This window comes from Ixodes scapularis, unplaced genomic scaffold (assembly GCF_016920785.2).
Source record: "Ixodes scapularis isolate PalLabHiFi unplaced genomic scaffold, ASM1692078v2 PGA_scaffold0__279_contigs__length_252992795, whole genome shotgun sequence".
Lineage (NCBI taxonomy): Eukaryota > Metazoa > Arthropoda > Arachnida > Ixodida > Ixodidae > Ixodes > Ixodes scapularis.
The window spans coordinates 39,717,385-39,737,883 of record NW_024609835.1 but is presented as its reverse complement, the minus strand read 5'-3'; the positions used below and the strand labels follow the sequence as shown (position 1 = coordinate 39,737,883).

Genomic DNA, 20,499 nt, shown 5'->3' with positions numbered 1-20,499 from the left:
TATCCGATCGTCGTTGAGTGACTGCCGTCGACATTGAAGATTGGAAATGTTGTGTTATCCGAGATTTTTCTCAAACCCTTTTCATATATGTGTCACCATGGGGTAAGTACCATATGTTGTTTGATTAACGACAATTGCTGAATTTCATGTTGCAAGTGGGAAATACCCATGTACAATGGACTAAATTACTTCGAACCTCATTAAGGTGAATATGTCAAAGACAAAACTGGTTTGTTTTAAAAATCCACTTAACGGGTTGAACTCCCACTTTCTGTAGCGCTGCATACATTCAGCTGCAGATCTTGTGATTGTGAAATTACTGAATGTGTCAAATCTGTAAAATACCTCGGAATTTACTTCGACAGTGATTTATCCTGGTGTACACTTTTAACGTATTTGTGCAAGAAGTTAAGAAGCGTTTCGTGCTTACACACCAATGTTAAAATGTTGCTGCCTTTCTCTGTTAGGAAAATGATAGCACAGGCTTTGACATATAATTATTTACGGTACGGCATAACAGCTTTCATGGGATGTTCGTTGTTCTGGCGCGCAAGAGTTAATTCGTTGTTGAAAAGTATTTTTAAAAGTGTCGCGTTTGACATGCCAGTGCAGAATTATTTCAGTAACTTCATATATCGTATTTTGAGGGGCTTTTTAGGGAAACCGTCGTGCTGCGTCGTTTCTGGAGCTCCCCCCCCCCCCCCCCCCCCCCCCCCCAATTCAAAACCCCTTATGTTCAACAGCGGCCAATGAGGCCATCTCTTCGTTTCGAGGTATGGTAAGCGTGTGAGAGCGTATTATGTGCCGCATATATTTAGCCGCCATCCAGAATCAACGATCCTTATAACGTCGAGAAAAAAACTTAGGAATGCGTTATGGAACTTAGAAGAATGAAGTCAAATTTTAAAGTGCATTTCGTCTTTATTGTGTATTTTTTCGTTTTTATTTCCCCCCCCCCCCCTTTTTTTAAAAACAAAATTGAGGTTGCAGTGTGTCTAAGGTGTTTGTTTGGTGTGTATCTTTTCGGTTTGAGGTAATACGCACTGAGGTTTCAGAGAACGGGTGTGCTATAGATTGTAAATTGCTTTCAAGTAATCTTCTCATTATCAAATCTATATGATTTAGTCACCTGCCCAGCCAGGCACACACCCTTGAGACTTATTCCGGCTCGCTATTGTATTTTAAAAAAATAATTGTTCTAATAATAAAGCTATGTTCTATGTTATTTTGGCTATCTTCTGCGGTCAAATATTTACGACAATTAAGACCTTTGTACATTGACGTGGCTGAGCACTTGGCGGCGTAAAAACATCTACGTAAAATGGAACAAACATTCCAGTTGGATACGTTCGGTCATCTCGGACTAACCGAAAGTAGCTTACATTTGTATATTTTTCTTCCCAAAGATGGCAAAAGGCTTTCTCAAAGGCCTCCAAAATTAAATTTCAAATCAAAATTAAAACAAAGAAGCAATATAGGCGCCACCGGTGTCCGGAATATCGCCTACGCAGGCTGCCACAGCCCACTGACGACAAAACCCACAGCCCAACGCAGTCGGACAATACTGACGGACATTCTCGAAACCGGAGATGCGCGCTGTAAATCGCATGGTTACAGGCTGCTACTGGAAAGATATAGTTGGTAACAGGGTGGGAACACAGATGACACTTCAGATCCAGCCCGTGATCATTGCCTTTTCCCGGGTTTTGTCTGCGCGTGCGGTGAAGTGTAGACAGATACAGAAAGCTCACACTGGAGGCGAAGCAGCTCCCGAGTTCTTAACCTGTCGCCGATTATAGATATAAAAATCACAGCTTCTCGCGAAGTCACTAATTGCAGTTTTTTTTTTTTTTTTTTTTGCAATTTTCGTGTGCCACCGACGTCCTGGACTTATCGTCGTCGAGTTAAAAATTGAAAATCTTTGCATAGTTCATTTGAATGCAAAGTTCATAAGACAAAGACTAATGATTTAACACTCTCGTTTGGTGACTCATTGAATGTGGAGTTCGTGCAGATTTTTAATAAATTCGACACAGGCCACATACTTCCGTGTTTGTCTCTTGATTCATTACTCAACAACAACAGCATACATATTTTTTATCTTCACAGTCAAAGCATACCAAAACCTTGTCCTTGCCAAGTGATCTGCTACGGAGATTTCATCCCAGTGCAGTTTTATTGGTACACGATAAAATAACATATTTATTGATTTCCAATTTCCGCAATGGATAAAATATTGGGGTCCAATACAATAAGGGTTATTGTAATCCAATACAATGCGCTATGTTCTACGGGTTTACAATCTCCATTATACGATACAGCTTATTGGGCTTTTTCAATAGGCAGTAATTAAGTATGTGCTCCTCCTAGCTTAAAAAGCATGACTGATTTATTTGCCTGAGGTAATAGGGCTTATGGCGGGAAATAGTAACCCGAGCACTTCGCGTATAAATCTGAGCTAAGAATTTTAAATGCGATAGAGTTTCGTTCGGAAAATTCAAACCATTTTCTGCGCGTTAATATGAAGGAATTGTTTCTTCATTTCTAGTGTAATGTCTTGAAATTATTTGTTCTCTTATAAACAGATATTCTGTGTATTGTACGTAGGAAAACTTTCAATCTAGGCAATGTTTTTTTTAAATATAGGAATCCATGCTCGACTTGACCAATCATGCGAGTGGCCTACAAATCAGAAGCAAGTGCTCGAGAATTTAACCAGCTTTAATATTGTGCCGGCTAACATAGTATAGTGTCGGTTTCTTAAGGAATCTTTTGTGGATCTTGCAATTTGAAATACAATGATATAGATGCCCGTTCATCGAGATTACCCTCCTCCATAAAATAGTACAACAATTAAACCAAGCAAATACGTATAGATTGATACGTTTTGTTCCCTTTGAATAAATTCACTTGGCTTTAATACTGTAGCACGACGATAGCATAGCAAGAGGCGGACACAGGTGCTAAATATTTTAATTTTGTTTTCTTACTTTTCAAGGATATGCAAACAAGGCCTATCTTGATATACGAATGCTACACCAACGGAAGCAGCGTTGATCCCCCGGACTCCGTGAATATTACAGTTCTTTTGGACGGGACTGATCCAGCAACATCGGTGGCCTCGGTCATCCTTTGGTCTGCATCAAAGGGAACTCCAAACTCCTACGTGACGTGAGTATGAGCGTAGTCTCATTTAAGAAACATGATACGAGAACAATACATTTCCGTAGATGTAAACGTGGATATCTGTTCTCGGATTTTCTATGTTATGAGAAGCGCGATTCCGGAACGTCGGATCCAGGGTGTAACATAGACAGGTGGGGAAACGAGAGCCAATTGAGCGACCGGATTGTGTCCCTCTCGGTTTTCTCTTTTTCTGTGGCGCCATCTATATGGAGCACCGCGAACTCTCACTCCCGGTGGGTGACGGGTGGCGACGGGCTAAACTGACGGAGATGCTTTCTCGTGGATTTTCATTGAAGGACTGTCGTGCTCTCGGTTTATTTTGGGCACTCTCCCATAAAGTTCCATGCAAATCCGATTCCGATTTTTTTTTCTTCTCGCCTCAGCGCCATCTGTCGCAAATCGGCGGTACCGCAAGCAGACGAGTACACAATCCGGTCACGGCGCTGCGGTAGGCTTCTATGGGCCGTTTCCCCACCTGTCTATCTTACACCCTGGTCTGATCATTGAGTCAGTGTGATGTTGGATGCTTTATTCCGGCCGAAATGCTCGTGTAAAAACTGCGCTTTACATAGAAATGAAAGGGTTAGCGCGGTTGCCTCTCTCAAACAGCTTATTATTAAGGTACATTGCGTTTAGTATAAGTGTTTTGTTAGATAGACATGGTTAACATATGTATGCCCTCGTGCGGTGCTTCCGTTTCTTACTATCCGCAAATCCGCTTCTAGGATAACTGGTAACTTTTACGCACCATCGCGCTTTCCACGGGCGCCATGTATTTAAAAAATTGAGCATTCGGCAGTGATGAATGCGGTACAAATCGTTCTTTTTTGCAATGACAAGTTTGCGATAAAGATCATACACCGACGTTTCGTAAAAAAAAAAAAGCGGTGTGTAGATAATAGCCCGTTCTTCCGCATAGTAATGATGGGTAGTGAAAACGTGTGTGGAAAATGCTACACCCAGTTTTCTGGGTGGCACAGATACACCGCTTGTATCGGCCTCTTTGAACGCCATTTCCACTCCAGTGCAAGTGTCTTGATGTTCATGCTGATGAATATGACGTCCTCGTGAAGTGAGAGAAAATTTGCTTCAAATCCGGAGATGTTACGAAAGGTCGTGATCCTTCCCTGACAATGTTAATCGGGGAAACAAGGATTGAGCCGTTGCGACGCCCATGTGCGCTGAAACCAAGTAAAACATCGGCGACGGGGACTGCGACGACACCGGGCACGTGAAAGCCTCTAAAATAATTCTGGACCTGCTGATAAAGCTGTCATCCAGTACGAATGTTCTGACCGCTGAAGTAGGCCTTCTTCGCGCGGATAATAGCGCGCTTTTTGTTTTTCATTTCATTTCATTTATTTACCTCAAGGGTGCCTTTTAAGGACGAATTACATCAGGGCGGTGGCAATAAATGAGAATACAATATGAAAAAGAAAAGTTTTGATTTATTTTCCCCCAGGGATTAGACCATTACACAGGTGGTTGGGGATCAATCCGTCACTATTGAAATTACACATTAAAAAAATTATGAACAGCAAGTTAAACAAAATAAGGTACTGAGACTAATTAACGCTTTGCTAAACGAACACTGAGTAATTGAGACGATGAAGGCAGGGAGGTGTTTCAATTCAAGGAGTGTCTGTGGTATAAAGGAATAGGAAAAAGCGTTGCTATTAGTATGAGGGATGCCAACTTTATGTTGATGATCTATTCGTGATGAAACATAGAAAGAAGCTCGAAGAACCTATCTCGCAGAACAGGGCTAGTGTAAAAAGCTTCGTCAAATAAGCTTAACCGAGCGTTCATTTTTCGGTCTGATGGGTGTGGAACTGAAAGGTTAGTCTTCATGGAGGAAACACTCGACGTTCCATAATAGTTGAAGAAAATAAAACGTACTATCTGCTTTGTATATTTTCAAGTGATGCAACTAGTGGACTGCCCAGGATCCCAAATAGACGAGGGATTCCCTAGTTTCGATCGATTGTGATTTGTATTGTTAGGTACGTTACCTATGTGAGGTTCCCATGTTAGATTAGATGTGATATGTGCATCAAGGTACTTGTACCATAAAACAGACTGTAGTGCAACTCCTTCAATATTATAATATGCAGGTAGTGTCGTACATCGGATACGCCTATAAATTTACATTTCGCTAAGTCTTGCTCGCGAAAACACCCGGCACAAAAAGCACGGTGTCCGCCCGGGCTTCGGGAACGAAGCTACTCGGCTTGTCCGGAGCGCTTGCTGATGCGAAGGATAGAGTTTAAATAAGTGTTCTGCAGCGATCCATCTAGGACGTGGCACAGGAGTTTCACGCGCGTAACAACCCGCCGGTGGTCCAGTGATTGCCAGCAAAGGCGCCTCAGTCGATCCTCGTACGACAGGGGGCGGGGGGTAAGCGGCTGATGTGTTCATGAGAGAAGAGTCCGTGTTGCGTAACGCTTGACGCTATTTAACCGTTGCCCATAGTAAGAGTAAGCTTATACGTTAAAAGAATATAACTACCGCACGATATTACTTAATGTTTATTTGTTAGGTCGTACGTGCTACTGACCTGAAATGTGGCACAAGGCGTTCTTATCCAATGATAGATATTAGTGTTGATGGAAACTGTCAAACACACCTGCTCAAGGAAGCTAACAATTCACCGTGACTGCTGTATTCTACAGTTATGGATATATTCTACTTGCAGCACCACATCATAAGTGCGTGACTACTCCATATCTACTAAGTGATCAGTCACATAGTTCACGATTACGTGAGAGATTCGGAGGAGTGTTAAACGCATATAAGGATCATCTCAGTATCGTAGTAGGAACCACAGATCGTCTTTTGAACTTTCAATCACATGGCCTGAGTTTCTTAATTTAAGAAAACTTAAATATCGTAAAGTGTTTAGGATCAAATTGATTATATAATATGGTATATTTTACTTTGTTTGCTTAAGAACTCGTGTCCGATTTGTAGGAGCAACTTCCAGACACATTATGATGCTGCTAGAGGTGTCGGTGTCCGCACCAATTCAAGTGAGTAAAATATTCACAAAATAGAACTCGAGAAGTAGCGACCATTTAGCACTTCATATGAGGAGGGTATATTTGAGCTTCGAATGATGCGCCCTTATCTTATTGCTAATCTACGTAATGTATAATGATAAACCAACCTCCATCTTAGGCTATAGTTTTGCATAAACAGAAACATTTTCGTAACAAAAAAGTGTAAATTGTAGAAGGAAGCCGCATTTATTGACCTATGTACATATATAAACAATTAATTCGCACAAGCGCTCACGTCTGTTTAATGCAGTTGACAAACAAGGACAACTGTGCTGAAGCCACACTTTTCTCCAACTCTTCAGCACGAGTAATTTCATATTTTTACGATTGTCGTATTGAAAAATGTAACCATTATAAAACTTTAAAAAAGCCTCAGCGACAGTATAGATATTAAACAAACTAATCTGCAAAACTCAGCAGAAGCCACTTTAATATAGGTCTGATGATAAAATCCCAAATGCATAACACAAATCTTGCCAACATACAGTCCCTACGGCATCAAAGACAGAACACTCAAGTAGTTGGATGGCGAGATGGCAGCAATTAGAAAAATGAATAAAGTTACACTTTTTAAGGTCTAAGGCCGTTGATACTTCAGCCGCTATTCCTGTGTAGACCACCTGTCGTTGTGAAATATACATTAGAAAATATTACCTTTTTCCGAAAAAATCGGTCCGTGGTTTAGTCGGTTTACTGAGATGTTTGCTAAATATTCTGATAGATTTGTATTCTGTTATTTGAAAAAAATGAAGATTAATGTTATTGATTGGTGTACATATATTTTAATTATTAGTATACATTGCATTCTTGAGTACAGTTTTTTGTGTACTTGAGTCTTGCAGTATACTTAAAACGCCGATGTTTCCGACTATTTCATGACTGAGGTAGTAACCTTCAAATTGCCGCTTATATGCATAATAGTTCAGCATATAAGGAGCACTAAAATATAAATAACATTGATATTGAATGTAAATTTTGGGACTGCTTACTTATTCAGAAAATATGTTTTATGTAGTTAAACATTATTGTTGCTCATCAAGCGCGTGGTACACACTTTGATACGTTGGACACATATCAAAGTGTGTACCTGGACGCAACACCTGAGAAACTTACGCTTGAGCAGTAGTGTTACATAATGTATTTATTATGTAGAAAAGCTGCTAATGTGCACAAATGCTGTTGAAAACCTAACTTCGCAGCACACACCGTTTTTGCATACCTAGTTTACTTCTTTAGAGAAAATATATTATCAGAAGGAAATGTACAGCTCACAAGAATAAAATTTAAATTTTATATTTTTTAAGTGCTCCGAACCATGTAAGATTGGACGCCCAATAATCTTTACAATTCAACATGGGCACACAAATTTAGAATAAATGTCCAAGTCACACGTCACTCTTTTCTTTTTAGTAAAAACGTCTCGACTACTGATGTTTTTCTCAACTCTTCAAAAGTTTAGTCTAAGGAATTGCAAATATAAAATATAAAGTCGCTAAAACGCCTAAACAAAATAAGAATCACGATACAAAACAATTCGGCTCTAACCTTCATTGTAATAATTCATGATTTTGCGATTCAGCTGCGACAGAAGATACAACGGTTCTAAGATATTTCAAAGGCCAGTCACTTTACGTGAAACTTGGTAAGTGAATGCAGATTTTATTTCGCTCGTCGAATCAGAGAAGAATTTACTAAGGCTATGGTCACATAAAGCCAAAGGGAAGTTCTTCATTTTAAGAAAGCAGTAGGTATAATGCCACAATTTCCATGACCTTTAAAAGATATTTTATTTCATTTCAGTGTCTTTTTAATAAAATGCGAACGAAACCATTACTTTACCAGCAAAGCTAGGCGCTGTTAGTTACAGCAACCGAGATTTAGCTTTATAAAATGGTAGTTCCTATTACAGTTTTTAAACACAGAATGTCGTTATGGGATGAATGCTATACCAAAAGCGTCACGCTCCATTGTTGGCCAAATAGCGTGACACACAGGCCAAGGCAACATAAAGCCTGCACAGCCCATAGTATTCAGTGCATAGGCACACAACAAAAATATACTCTTGTACTACAGTTATGATGTGTTTTACTTAAGGAGCTTATAGATGAAAAATCCCGATACCACCGTCTATTAAACGAAGAGGATAAAGCTCTTCGTTTTGATAGACGGTGGTATCATACTTTTTATAAGGTTGTGAATGGAATTGTAGACTCGCCGGTCTTGTTAAGCTCCCTCTGTTCTCACGTCCCACCGCGTATTAGCCTTACTCAGTTTTTTCTACCCGCATGAACCTTTTGCCGCGTCTCCTATTATAAAAATGCAACTTGAATTTCACCCCACCTTGAAATAATTCGTGATGTGAAAACATTTCGCCGTAATCGTGACACTAAATTACTCGCGTAATTCGATATCCACGTGTGTGTGTGTTTTTTTTGTGTGTTTTTTTAAAGTTCTGTCATTTTTGTTGTCTACTACAAAGAAAGCATTGAGCTGTTTGTGGACACGTAAAAAATAATATTAGACCCCTAATTATTCGTACATACTCATAAGCAGGCTTAATAATTGGTAACAAATGAGATATACAAAATGGCTCAATGGGAATCGCAATCCAGACACGAGAGCTCAAACAGTTGCACCAAGTATGACTCAAGGGAGCCTGCGTGAACAGGCGACCGTCAGCGTGGGTAGCTGGCTCCCGAATGGCGAAGCGTAGCTCCTCACGTGATCCCACAATGCCACCGGGCAGTTTATAACGCAACAGCGGCTAGCCCAGTGGGCATCTGACCTCACGTTTCAGCAAAACATCCCAGAAAAGAGGAGCAGGTGAAACAAATCTCCCCTTCTCGCAATAATTTCAGTTACCACAATAGGCTCCTCGCAATCAAACCGCTCTAAGGAGTCAAGGAGCTACACGCACCCTCAGAAGAAGCAGAACTCAAATACTTTATCAGAAGAATACACTCAACTTCGCTCAACTGCATCAGAAAGCGCGCCTCCAGCCCCAAAACCTGCCTGAGTGGTTTGTAAACCTAACGCCCGAGAAATCGCATGCGCATCGCACTTTCGCGCTGGGCCGAAGTTGAGGGCTGCTGCTACGTATCGATATACTGGATTCTCCAAGACAGCGGAGACGGCTGTCTTCGCTCTCTCGGCGGGTTTGCACAACGGTAGATGGCGGCAGCCACCCCTCCCAGTCAGAGCCCTACATACTGGGAGGGTTTGTCCGATGGGCGAAGCCTGTCGCCCGCTAGAACAAGCGGTATTTACGATTGCACAGAATGGAGGATTTCGCTTTTGGCCACTTTTCTTGCTCGGTCTAGTCCAAGTGCGCGGTTAGTAGTTGTTTTATAAATATAATTTATTGTTCTCTGACATTTTGTTGTGCCTCCAATTGGTCACTATATTCAAGCACTGGCCATCCTTTATTGATCTCCGAAAACATAACTTACAAATAAGCTTTATTTCTTTTGTTGTGAAACAAAACTAGGCTTTCTCAAACAAAAATTAATTTGGCGATTGAGCGCAACGGTTCGCAGAGCCTCTCCTACATGACGCCGGTCACGGCACTGAATTCTAGCAGTGGCGATTTTTGAGACATAATGTTCAAAGTGTTCCCAATTCACTTTTCACCAAAGAGGGATACATTTAATCCACATAATACAAAGAGGTTATGACAAAAAATAAGTTGGAGCTGCTAATACATGTGCCGCGTCAAAAACACTTACGTTAGCGATAAATAATTTTATTACAATTTTGGGTCACAGCATACCTTGCGTGACTAATCCAGAGTGGGTTTGAAATTCGATAACACATACTTTCATATATATATTTCATTATGTCTATTATATATAGACATAATTTATATATTTCATTATGTAAATGGAACAAAGCAAATAACAACGAAAAGGCCAAAAATACACAAAATGACCACCAAACATCATTTAACGCGTTAGTAATGGAACAGTACATGGAATAAAACAAATAACAATAAAAAGGCAAAAAATACAAAAACTTACTGCTACACATCATGTAACAGGTTAGTAATGGCAATCTTAAATTTGTCGGAGGCACTGATTTTGACAATGACTGCGGGAAGGCGGTTCCAGCGAATCGAGGTTTGAGACAAAAAAGAGGCATTAAAGTTAGATGTGCTGCAATGACGGATCCCAACTGTTAATTGATGATCGGTGCGTGATGATATGTAAAATGGTTCAGAAAATAGTGCTTGGCCGAGAGTAGGGTTAGAGTGATATATCTTATGGAACAAGCATAGACGGGATATCTTTCGACGAAGAGAAAGAGGCAAGGTGCCATCTTCTGGTTGCCTTACTTCTACCTGTGGTTGCTGGATTGTCGGCGTTTTCAAAAGAGCGTCAAACTCTCCCAGTATAAAGGGCTATGCTCCCAGTTAGAATTCCTCAATGTTGCTTGCTGCTTGCGCCTTGCGTCGAGCCGTTCACACGACACTAGAGGTGCCGGCGCCAAGGTTATATATTTTTGCATTGAAAGATAGATTTCCTAGTCAATCATTTGTGGAACCTATGAAAACATCAGGTTACAGCATTCTTATCACACATTTCACTCCTAAAAAGTTTAACTGATAATGATAATCATCTTAAACCCGGTGCGCTTGTGAGTGTACCGTGTGTGCAACACCTGCAAGACCGCCTAACGCCCCCCATAACAAAGCTTAACTAACCATAACGTACACATGATGCAGGTACGATATTTTCTATGCACCTTTCAGCACAATAAAGACGAGCCTAAATTCCCCGAATTAGTGCTAAGAGGTCGCTTTTCTTCTAGAGGAGTGTAAGCTCATAAAGTGGTAGAGTATAAAATACTTTCGAGCCAATGTTTCAACGGTTGTCGGAGATTATTCCCGCATTAACCACAATTCTTTTCATATGTTGTATTCCAGATATCCCCAGCAAAAACAATACTGAAGGTTACAAGATCTATGATGTCGACTTCGAATGCACGAATGCAAAGATTCTCTTGCGTGAAGTTTGTCCGTTTCAGTGCAACATGAAACTGACCCGAGAACTGTAAAGCAGCCGAAACTGAAAGTGATTTTGATGCGCTTGTTTTTTAGCATATGGTCTATTTGGCACTCTCGATACTACATATGTTAAAGCATCCCGTCCATTTCATCGGATATATGCTTTCTTTTATACCATTCTGGAACGTTGAAATAAATAGTGATCTTAATTCCAGACGAATAAAAATGTATACCCCCTTCATCAAGCTGCTTCACGTGATTGAATGATTTGGGGCTTTCTGGAGCAACTGCGACCCGGTCATTCTACGCCAAACTAAAATACTTACGCAAAGCAGAGGTAGAGTGTTATTTAATGTAAAAGTCCGGCACCCTGGTAGAAGACAAAATGCTGAGAAAGAAATAATTAGCTGCTATGATCACGTACAATTGAAAGTGCATATTGGCAAAGATAGAACTTACGGAAAAACCTGTTTCCTCAAGGAATATGAAAACACGCTCGAAAGGAATAATTGGCTGCTCACAAAGCACAAGCATAAGGTGAAATGTAATACAATCCATTGAGAATTCCGTAAAACAGGAGCGCCTTTGTTGTGCAAAGGCAGAGTGAAAACCAAGAATATGCCAGACCGTTAAGGCCTCACCACAGTGTTCTAAAAAAGGTGGATCTGTCCTATGCACGCATGAGACTTTTCGCTTTAGATGATTATAGTTGACTCTATGATCTTGACAGAAAAGCTTCGTACACTAACTACGGGTTTACGGACTGCACTTCATGTCAGGTGAAGAACATTTTTCGCCTCCAACATGTCGCCAAGGCACTGATAGTACGATAATGTTGGTTTTGACCTACAGTTTAGCCGGAAGTGAAGTCAGCTGCAACAAACCTATACTTAGAAGCGCAAGAAAAACAAACAACCGAGCTGAAAGAAGTAGTATTGCCAACTGAATTTTATTTGGAAAACACGAACATATTTGCATACCAGTGGCGTGGCCAGGGGACCGGGGGGGGGGGGGGGGGGTTCAAGGGTCGGAACATTCCCGAAATTTCATGGTTGTCCTCTTTACCCCTTCCCCCTTTCCAATGTCAGTATAATTTTTTTGTGTGTGTTTCGTTTCGACAATCCACTACGGCGAGGGGCTGTGCCCACAACATACCGAAGCAAAACGAAGACGACGCTGTCCGTGGGTTGTGGGAAAAATACATCTCCGGCTCCGGCTCTTCGAACAGCTCTCTCCAAACTTGGCCATGTTAGTAACCAAAGCCTTTCTTCAGGCTCGCAGGTGCGAACGGCTTTGTTCCCGACGTCACAAAAGCCGCGAAATCCTGATCTCGAAGAACGCTGGCCTCGCCTCGGGGAATGCAGGCGGCTTAAAGACCGACGTCCAGTTCGCGCTTTCCACTCTTCCCCCGTTCCCTCCTCTCCCTCTTCTACCCTGTCCACCGTTGCCTGTTTCCTCCTCCCCCATGGTGAGGAGGATCTTCTGCCTTGCAGAATCTCTAGTCTGGTCGTCGGCCTTTAACTAAAGTTCCCCTACCCTTTGAGTGTCGAGGCATAGAAAGCCGGGCACATCGACGACGGAGCAATAGGGCGCGCGGCCGCAGGAAAAAGGAGAGGAGGAGCGCGCCGAACGGTAACCAATATGGTAGCGCAGAGCAGAAAGGGCAGACCTAGACAGCGAGCGCTTGGGTCATGAGCGGCCGCTCCCCGAACCACGCTTGTTTTTGTGTTTTCGTCACCGTCGTTTTCGTACTCCGGTAGAAACGGGCTCGGCGATTCGAAAGGGCGCTGGGAGAAACGGGAAAGGGTGGACGTTGAGTTTCTCCTCTCCACGATAGCGACAAGAAAAGAGAGAAAAAAAAATATTGTTTCTGCGTTTGGCCGCTAGCTCTTTTGTGGCGCTAGCAGACAGGGTTCTCTCCGCTCCCGTTTCCTTGCCCCTCCTTTCCCATTTACGGCGTCCGTCTTTTCTCGCGACGCGCCAGGCTTTCTCCGTATAGAGGAGGCTATGGCGCAACATAACTCCAAAATAGCAATACTCTGACTTTACGAACCCTACAATGAGGAGAAAACCGGACGACAAAATAACTATAGTCGGTTACAAGTCAAGAAGGTAGGAGAAGCTCCTCCCACAAGTGTGATGCGCCCGTTTCAAATCTCTCCGCAGTCGAAAGAAGAGTTCACTGGAAACGCTCCTTGTTCCGCTTCAATGGATTCCCACTTGTCTCCGATCCCACTTTTTAAAGGGACCATGAAATGACCTTTTTACTTTTTCCAGATAACTTTTACATTAAACCGTCAATGTTCACTGAATGCCGAACAGGCATCCGTTTTCGTCTCGGTTTATTAACTTTTACACAAAAAATTATTGAAATATCGACTTTTTCATTCTCTCCAACTGACCGCAAAAGAAGCCGTGACGTAGACCGTTTCCGGAACCGGAAGTTCTCTCGGCAGTAGGAGAATGGGAGTGTTAGCGGCAACGAGTTGGGGTGCGCCGGTAGGTTTTACTGCGCTGATGTCACCGACGTATTTCCTGAATCGGCGCCTCTCATCGCCGCATCGCAGCTGAGCGAAATTCAATGAGATATGTTGCGCTACAGCGACAGCATGGGACTAGTCCCATACGCCGGTATGTCTGTTGGGAAGTGCAGCGAGTCTTGTCACCACCCTGTCATTGTTGGCAGAAGGGCCGGCCCGTGTCAGTCGTTTGCAAAGCGACGTAGATGGCGTTTTTCGCGGCCTCGGAGATGCAGGAGCGAGCCGACGTTAAAAAAGATACGTTTGAACTACGAGTGTCAGCAAGAGCCACGTAAATACCTGCTTACACTCGGAGCGGACGCGCGCGCTTGATGGAAGTCTTGTATTCGCGCTGTTGGTAAGCGCTTAGGGACCGTTCTTTTACAATGAGTAAAGCTATACGCACTCCGGAGTGCGCTTCGCGCGGAAATGGCTATACGCACCCCTCCGAGAGATCTTGCCGCTCGGGCCACCCTTTTCGAACGGCGCGTGAATCACTGGGGCGCTCGTTAACACAGCCCCCCGCCTGCGTTCACGCCGCTTCGCGGCGACAGTATCGGCTGCTAATTACAAAGCGTAACCAGTACACGCCGCTTCGCGGCGTCCAGCCGGCAATCCAAGCCCCGCTGTCCCCGATCGCACCTCCGGAAAGCGAGTCCGCTACCATTTAGTTCTGCGAAGTTTCTCGACAACATTCGATTTTTTTTTTTTTTACTGTTCATCGCAAAAAAGGAAATATCGTAAATATCGCCAAATGCCTCGACAAAACAAAATGTTTGAGAAAAAAAAAAAAAAAAAAGTTGGCTCACCGCGGATCGAACCCGCAACCACTTGCGTATGAAACGGACATCCTAACCCCTATGCCATGGCACCGCTTAGGAAACTCGTTGTGTCCACTCTTTTTGACTCTTTTTATACGAGAAAAGCGGAGTGCGTATAGCCATTTCCGCCCGAAGCGCACTCCGGGGTGCGTATAGCTTTACTCTTTACAATTGCAACTCGATACTGACGCGACACTCGGCAAAGAAAGGTTGGACCGGGGTCGACAGTGACGTGCAGTCTGTCAGAAAAAAAATGGCATACCAATAACAAAGTGTACATACCGTGTTACGAAGGCAATCCATACGGCGTTTATTTCAGCTCTATATCACACAAAACAAGAAGATAGAATCGACGAGAGTCCCTTTTCGACGAGTGTTCGTCAACACTGCCTCGGAAAACAAGGGGAAGAGATTGACCTCCTCACCTCTTAATCTAGAATTGAGGTCAGTGATCAAACTATAATACGGGAAGGGTCCACAAGGGTCGCGCGGGCATGTTCCATTTAGCACGCCAGCCGGTCGTAGGCAGACGGTCTTGCGACGAAGCAACGCAGCGCCGAGTCGGAATGCCTGCTAGGCCTATACGCTTCGTCGGAGTCGGTGAATCCAGCGTTCTTGTTCGTCGTGGTCTGTTTTAAGTACTGTTTTCTTGCTGCTTGAAGTCGGCACGCGCGGGAAGAACACGTAGAAAAATAAACGTTCAGTCAGTCAGAGTTTTGAGAGGAAGGAAAACAAAGAAAATAAATGTTCGTCGGTCGCCGTCACCCAAGTAACTGGCGGCCCTGCCCTACTGCGCACGCGCAGTAGTTGCTTCGTTTACATCACGATAGATGGCGCTTGGCTCTCAGCATTATCAAATTTGGCAATTTTCGCCACACATCTCTAATTATGCTACAAAATGTGGATCTGAATATTATTTAACAAAACTTTTAGGAAACATTCGCCGGCTATTTATTGTTTACGATCGCGGTGCTGGTGAGGTAGGCTCTTACCCAATAGGCGATGTGGATTCGGCTGACGTGCACCGATTCTGCGTATGCATCGTAGTGAACAGGCGAAGGAAGGAAGGCGCAAAAGAGTCCAGTTTTCTTTTAAAAGTTCTATGGCAAATAATTTTTTTGGGCTCCCTATTTTTGTGTTTTTGTGTTTCTTTTCACACCTTTTACGACGTGCGGTGGATGAAACTCGATTTTAAAATCATTTCATCGTCCCTTTAAGAAAGCGACCTTTGTATTCATCGGAGAGGGAACCGAGCCCCTGAAAGCAGCCTTTGTATCCATCGGGGGGGAAGCTAATCCCCGAAAGTCGTATTTGTTTCCGTCGGTGGGGGAGAACTCTAATCTCCCTCTCGTGGCTTCCACAATGCTAAGTCAAAGTCGAAAGATAAAGCAAATATGTACAGAAAGGCAAGCCCTTCCTTGCGCGTTGGCCGCGACGTCACGGAAACGGTGGGACGCTATTGGATGCGGAGGTGGCGGAGGGATATCTGATTCCCTTTGAGGGGCATTTGCCGCTACCTTCTTAACCTGTAACTGACTATAACAGCTTAGCGTTTTTTTTTTTTTTTTGTCTTGTCTTTTTTTTAGGGTTTACTCGCCTCTACTTATTTAGCTTCAATAATACACAAACAAAAATGCAAAAAACACACTCGAAAACATCCCTATCATTGAAAAGAAAAAAAAAGAAACAAGAGAGAAAAGCGATAGCCTATGCACTGTTGAAGCAACTTTGGAATGCTCATAATCATTTGGTTTCAAAGCGTGCCTAGTTGACTTCTTTAATCGCTGAAGCACGTGGGTAATGTTTACGTGCTTGTGTTCAACACGTGAGTCGTGGAACTTCCTCTACGTACATAGACTTTCAAAAATGAGTTCAAGAGCCAAGCAGTTCTTGACTTTTTTTTTAAGAATGATTATTGACCTACAACTTCAAGCGTGTCATCAACGTCTCCAACAGGACCAGCAGATTCACGTCAGGCAGCATTGTCCGCCCTAGGCGACAGCGATGTTGTGGCCAACGACGCCGGTCGCCAATCTCCAGCCTGTGCGAAGCATTCGTTTTGTTAGATGAACTTCCTGGGGAAGTACTGGTTTTGACACAAATGTAAAGGGACCGCACCGCTTAGCGCGTCTCAGCGGTACAGGCAACTTGCATTTGCCCAGAGGCCTTGTATCCTAATGTAACCCGCCTGCTGCAAATCCTGGACTCCATGCTCGTTAGCAGCGCTGAAGCGGAACATTTGCTTTCGAGACTCCGAAGACTGGGACGTTGAAGCACCTGAGGGCTTCAACGTCCCAGAGGCGCTTGCTACTCCGTTCTAAGCTGAGACCAGACGCTTCGCCTTCAACGCGAGCTCGCTGGCTTCGGCAGGGCACTGGTTGCGCAAGCCTGCGCGATCACACTTGTTTTTGGAAGGGCAGAAAGCTCGCGCTTAAAGCGGAGCTTCTAGTTTGAGCCTAATGGTAAACGCAGCATTGGCGACGTGCGCGATCAAAAGCGTCGCTGTGATCGGCCTTCCACGATTGGCCGAATGATCACTATGACGTTAGCAAAGGTTTTCTCATTGAAAGAAATAAGAGCAATGTAAAAACTTCAATTTTGACCTGGTTGGCAGTGTTGGTTTCAGAGCGCAATGATCTCAAGCTTCCACCATGCTAATTATAAATACCGTGGAACTTGTTGTTCGTAAGGTAATGACGTCACGAGAGGAAACCATAGAAGCGCGCCACCAAAACATCTCGCCGCTAATAGGGGCTGCGCTTTTGAACATTCACCGGAATATGCAAATCAGCACCGAAAGGGTACTCTCGCTTCTTTCTATCGACCGACGGCGGCTTCCACTAAATGTTTAAACCCCACAAAATGATAGAAACTGGTATTTTTCTCTTCCACTTTCTCGTAAAACGACAACGAAGAATGGAAATAATTTAAAACATGACTATAGAATGATAATTTGTGAAATATGTGGAACAATGAGCGTGACGCTTCACTAGCTCATTGCCCCAGTGCGCATTGCAGTTTTTGTGTTTAATAGTATCCTAAACTTCGCTATTCTCTGGCACTTTTCCGCAGTTTTCAGTCATTGGATACACGCACCGTAATTTTTTTGTGAGCCTGTCTGGACTTTTTTACTCAAAGTCAATTATAATATTTAATGACTACGTTCTTTCGTCATTTAACATTAAATTTCCCTGTTTTAAATATTGGACGAACGTGATGTGGAAAGGAAGGTTGGACTTTTGTCGTCTAAGAAACAGGAAAATAGTAAACAATATTGTGTTTGGGCAGTTTCGTTTCCTTTTTTTGTGTGTCTTTCAAACAGCTTAAGCAAAAAAAAAAATCTGAAAATTTTTTTTTGCTGCGCCACGGATACACATTTTATTATACCTCAAGCCAAATGAATCTGAATTTCTTATTTGATGAAACGAGTGACGACGCACTGGTGCAACTATCATCTTTCTTTACGCTAAATTTGAACACCTCCAAAGTTTTCCCCTCTGTTTTCTGTTCCTACTTGCCCGGAATCTGTGTTTTATCCAGAAAAGGGTCATACGAACACTTATCACAGTGGTCTGCCAAGTTCCCTAAAGGAGACCGCTTTACAGAAAGTTCATGGCCTATGTACGATCGCGTGGTGCACGAAAGCACCCGATGTGAAATCCCCCACGACTGACACCCGCCCTTTTCCCTTTTGCCCTGCCTTCAAAAGGCTAGTTTTATCAAAAGGCCATGACGCGAATTTTTAGATCATGTGGCCTGGTCCTCACCGTGACGGCGGAGCATTCTGCTTTTAATTAAGTGACAGTTAATGTGCTCACCAGCGTGTGCAACGTAATCATGCCGTCATTTGTAGACCCTCAAGATATTAGGTTAAAACATGGAACAATGCTGCATGGTTGAAGCGTGCACACGGATTCTGCATTTGGGGCTATAATGCTACACTCGTACGATCGCCCACATGTCGTTGATATTTTAGACTACCGATGTGGCGCATCCCATATCTTTGTGTGCAAGTCTCTTTGTGCGCATGCTCTCTTGTTTTATTTATATTGAGGCATAAGCTAGTTAGCTTCGCTGGTGCTCTGAGGGAACGCCAAAGTGGCCGACAATCTTCTTGAAATTTATATCGCCCCTTTTGTTTTTTTGTATGGAGACATTTGATTTATCATTATTTTTATTACTTTGACATGAGGCTTCAAGGTAAGTTGAGTGCTTCGTGTCTGTCAGTCTCTTTTTGTCCTCTTGTTCTAGAGTTAACATGTCTAGGCAATCTCTGCCATATTGGTTTTTGAATACCCGGACAGCTAATACCAGCTGAGACAAACGGAAGAATTCGAGAGAGGGAACAGCGCAGAGGAGGGGCGCGCCGATGGCCTAGAAACGGGTTGCTTACGAAGGCCCCTCGGCCTGGCGCACTATCTCTCTCTCGAAAAGGGCGAGAGAAGGTGATGAGAAAACAGTTTTCCTCCCGTTTTCCCCACCCACCATCACTAATCTCTCCAAATCTCTTTTGAGATTAGGGGACTCGGCGTCCTCGTCCTTGAAGGAGGAGGGATCCCTTCATTCCTAAGCCGACAGTGTCGAAGGAGCTGCGCGCCCGCCAGACCAGTTATCGCCTGCTCCACTCTCTGCGCGTAGTTACGGAAGGGAGCGTGATCACGTGATTAAAGCCAAACGTGCGATAGGTTCACCGAACACCTTAGCTTTCTCTTCACTTTCAGCTTAGGAGTGATGCAGTCCAGCCCACGAAGCACACACACACGCAGACACACACAAACGCACACACAGAAAGTGGGATCGCGTGAACCAAGGCCTAACGATAAGGTAGTGACTGGAAGACGGTAGGGACGGTCCCCTCAATGTCCAGCACGCGCATCCACGAACTGCAAAAGGACAGATGCGCTTCGCAATTTAGGAAGATTCTTTTTTTTTTCGGCAGACATAGCTCTTTTCAAGAATGGCAAGATCAACATGTTCATATCAGGACACCGTGGTGCATTGCTTAGCGGACATTTTTTTTTATCGGGCGAAGCGGCTCGGCAATTCCTTTATCCACGCTATCCTTGCTGGAACCAGTAAGAACGATGGTTTAATGCCAAGTGCGATCTTCAACATGCGTATTGTCAAGGCCTTGGATATTCTCTCGGCAGCGCCTACACACCGGTGATCTTCCTTTGTTGTGGCCAACCATACATGTCACCACTAGCTTCGGCGGACCGAAGACACGACGGACCGCTTTCTTTTCCACGTGAGTGACAAGGAGAGGATCCTCTCCTTCCTCTTGACCATCGGGGATATGTGCTCTTTCTACGTAATGAACGTTTTGTCATGATCCGATGAGTGAACCGTGTCTAACTCTGGGCCGGGAATCTCCGACGAGTCCGCGTGTAGTCCACAGCGATCGCCCCGAAAGGTCCAGTACAGCGTAATTTGGAAGTGCTTTTTATTCTAATAGTCTGTGAGAGAAATTCTGATTGGTTATTTTTGTGTTTGAAGTCATTTTTAGTTCACGTTTTCTGTTAAAATATGGCTGTTTCTTGACGGTAGATGTGTGCTGTAGTAAAGTCCTCCCAGTATGTCCAAAGCCGAATTCCACGGGGCGCTGAGTAGTCCTTCTTTGCCAAGATTCAGCTCGCCGGGTGGTTGTGGACTGTCAGCTATGTCGCCGCGCTATGCGAGTGTGTTTTTCAGTAATCGTCTTTACTCGACAAGCTTTCTTCTTTTTTTCATGTAAGTGATTTACTAATTTAAGCATCATGTTCCGTTCAACTGTCATATTTTGTTTGTATAAGAGAGTATAGTTATTGGACTGATAATTTAGTAGTACATTTGACACTGGTGAGCTGAAGGGGAGGCCAGCGCTTTTATTTATAACTTGTAAATAACATGAAGGTAATATGGGTACATTTATA

General features: G+C 43.4%; 1 protein-coding gene across 2 annotated transcripts; it reads left to right on the top strand.

The window, feature by feature from the left end:
• Positions 1-2,982: 2,982 nt before the first annotated feature.
• Positions 2,983-11,367, top strand: LOC115311024. 2 transcript variants are annotated; one of them, XM_040215588.2, is made up of 4 exons: positions 2,983-3,171; positions 6,157-6,215; positions 7,825-7,887; positions 11,167-11,367. In XM_040215588.2, exons 1-4 carry the CDS (start codon positions 3,002-3,004, stop codon positions 11,295-11,297), a joined length of 423 nt encoding a protein of 140 aa, XP_040071522.1. In that variant the 5' UTR covers positions 2,983-3,001; the 3' UTR covers positions 11,298-11,367. The 2 variants fall into 2 exon arrangements, with proteins under 2 accessions (XP_040071522.1, XP_042141979.1); XM_042286045.1 differs by lacking the exon at positions 7,825-7,887.
• Positions 11,368-20,499: the final 9,132 nt, after the last annotated feature.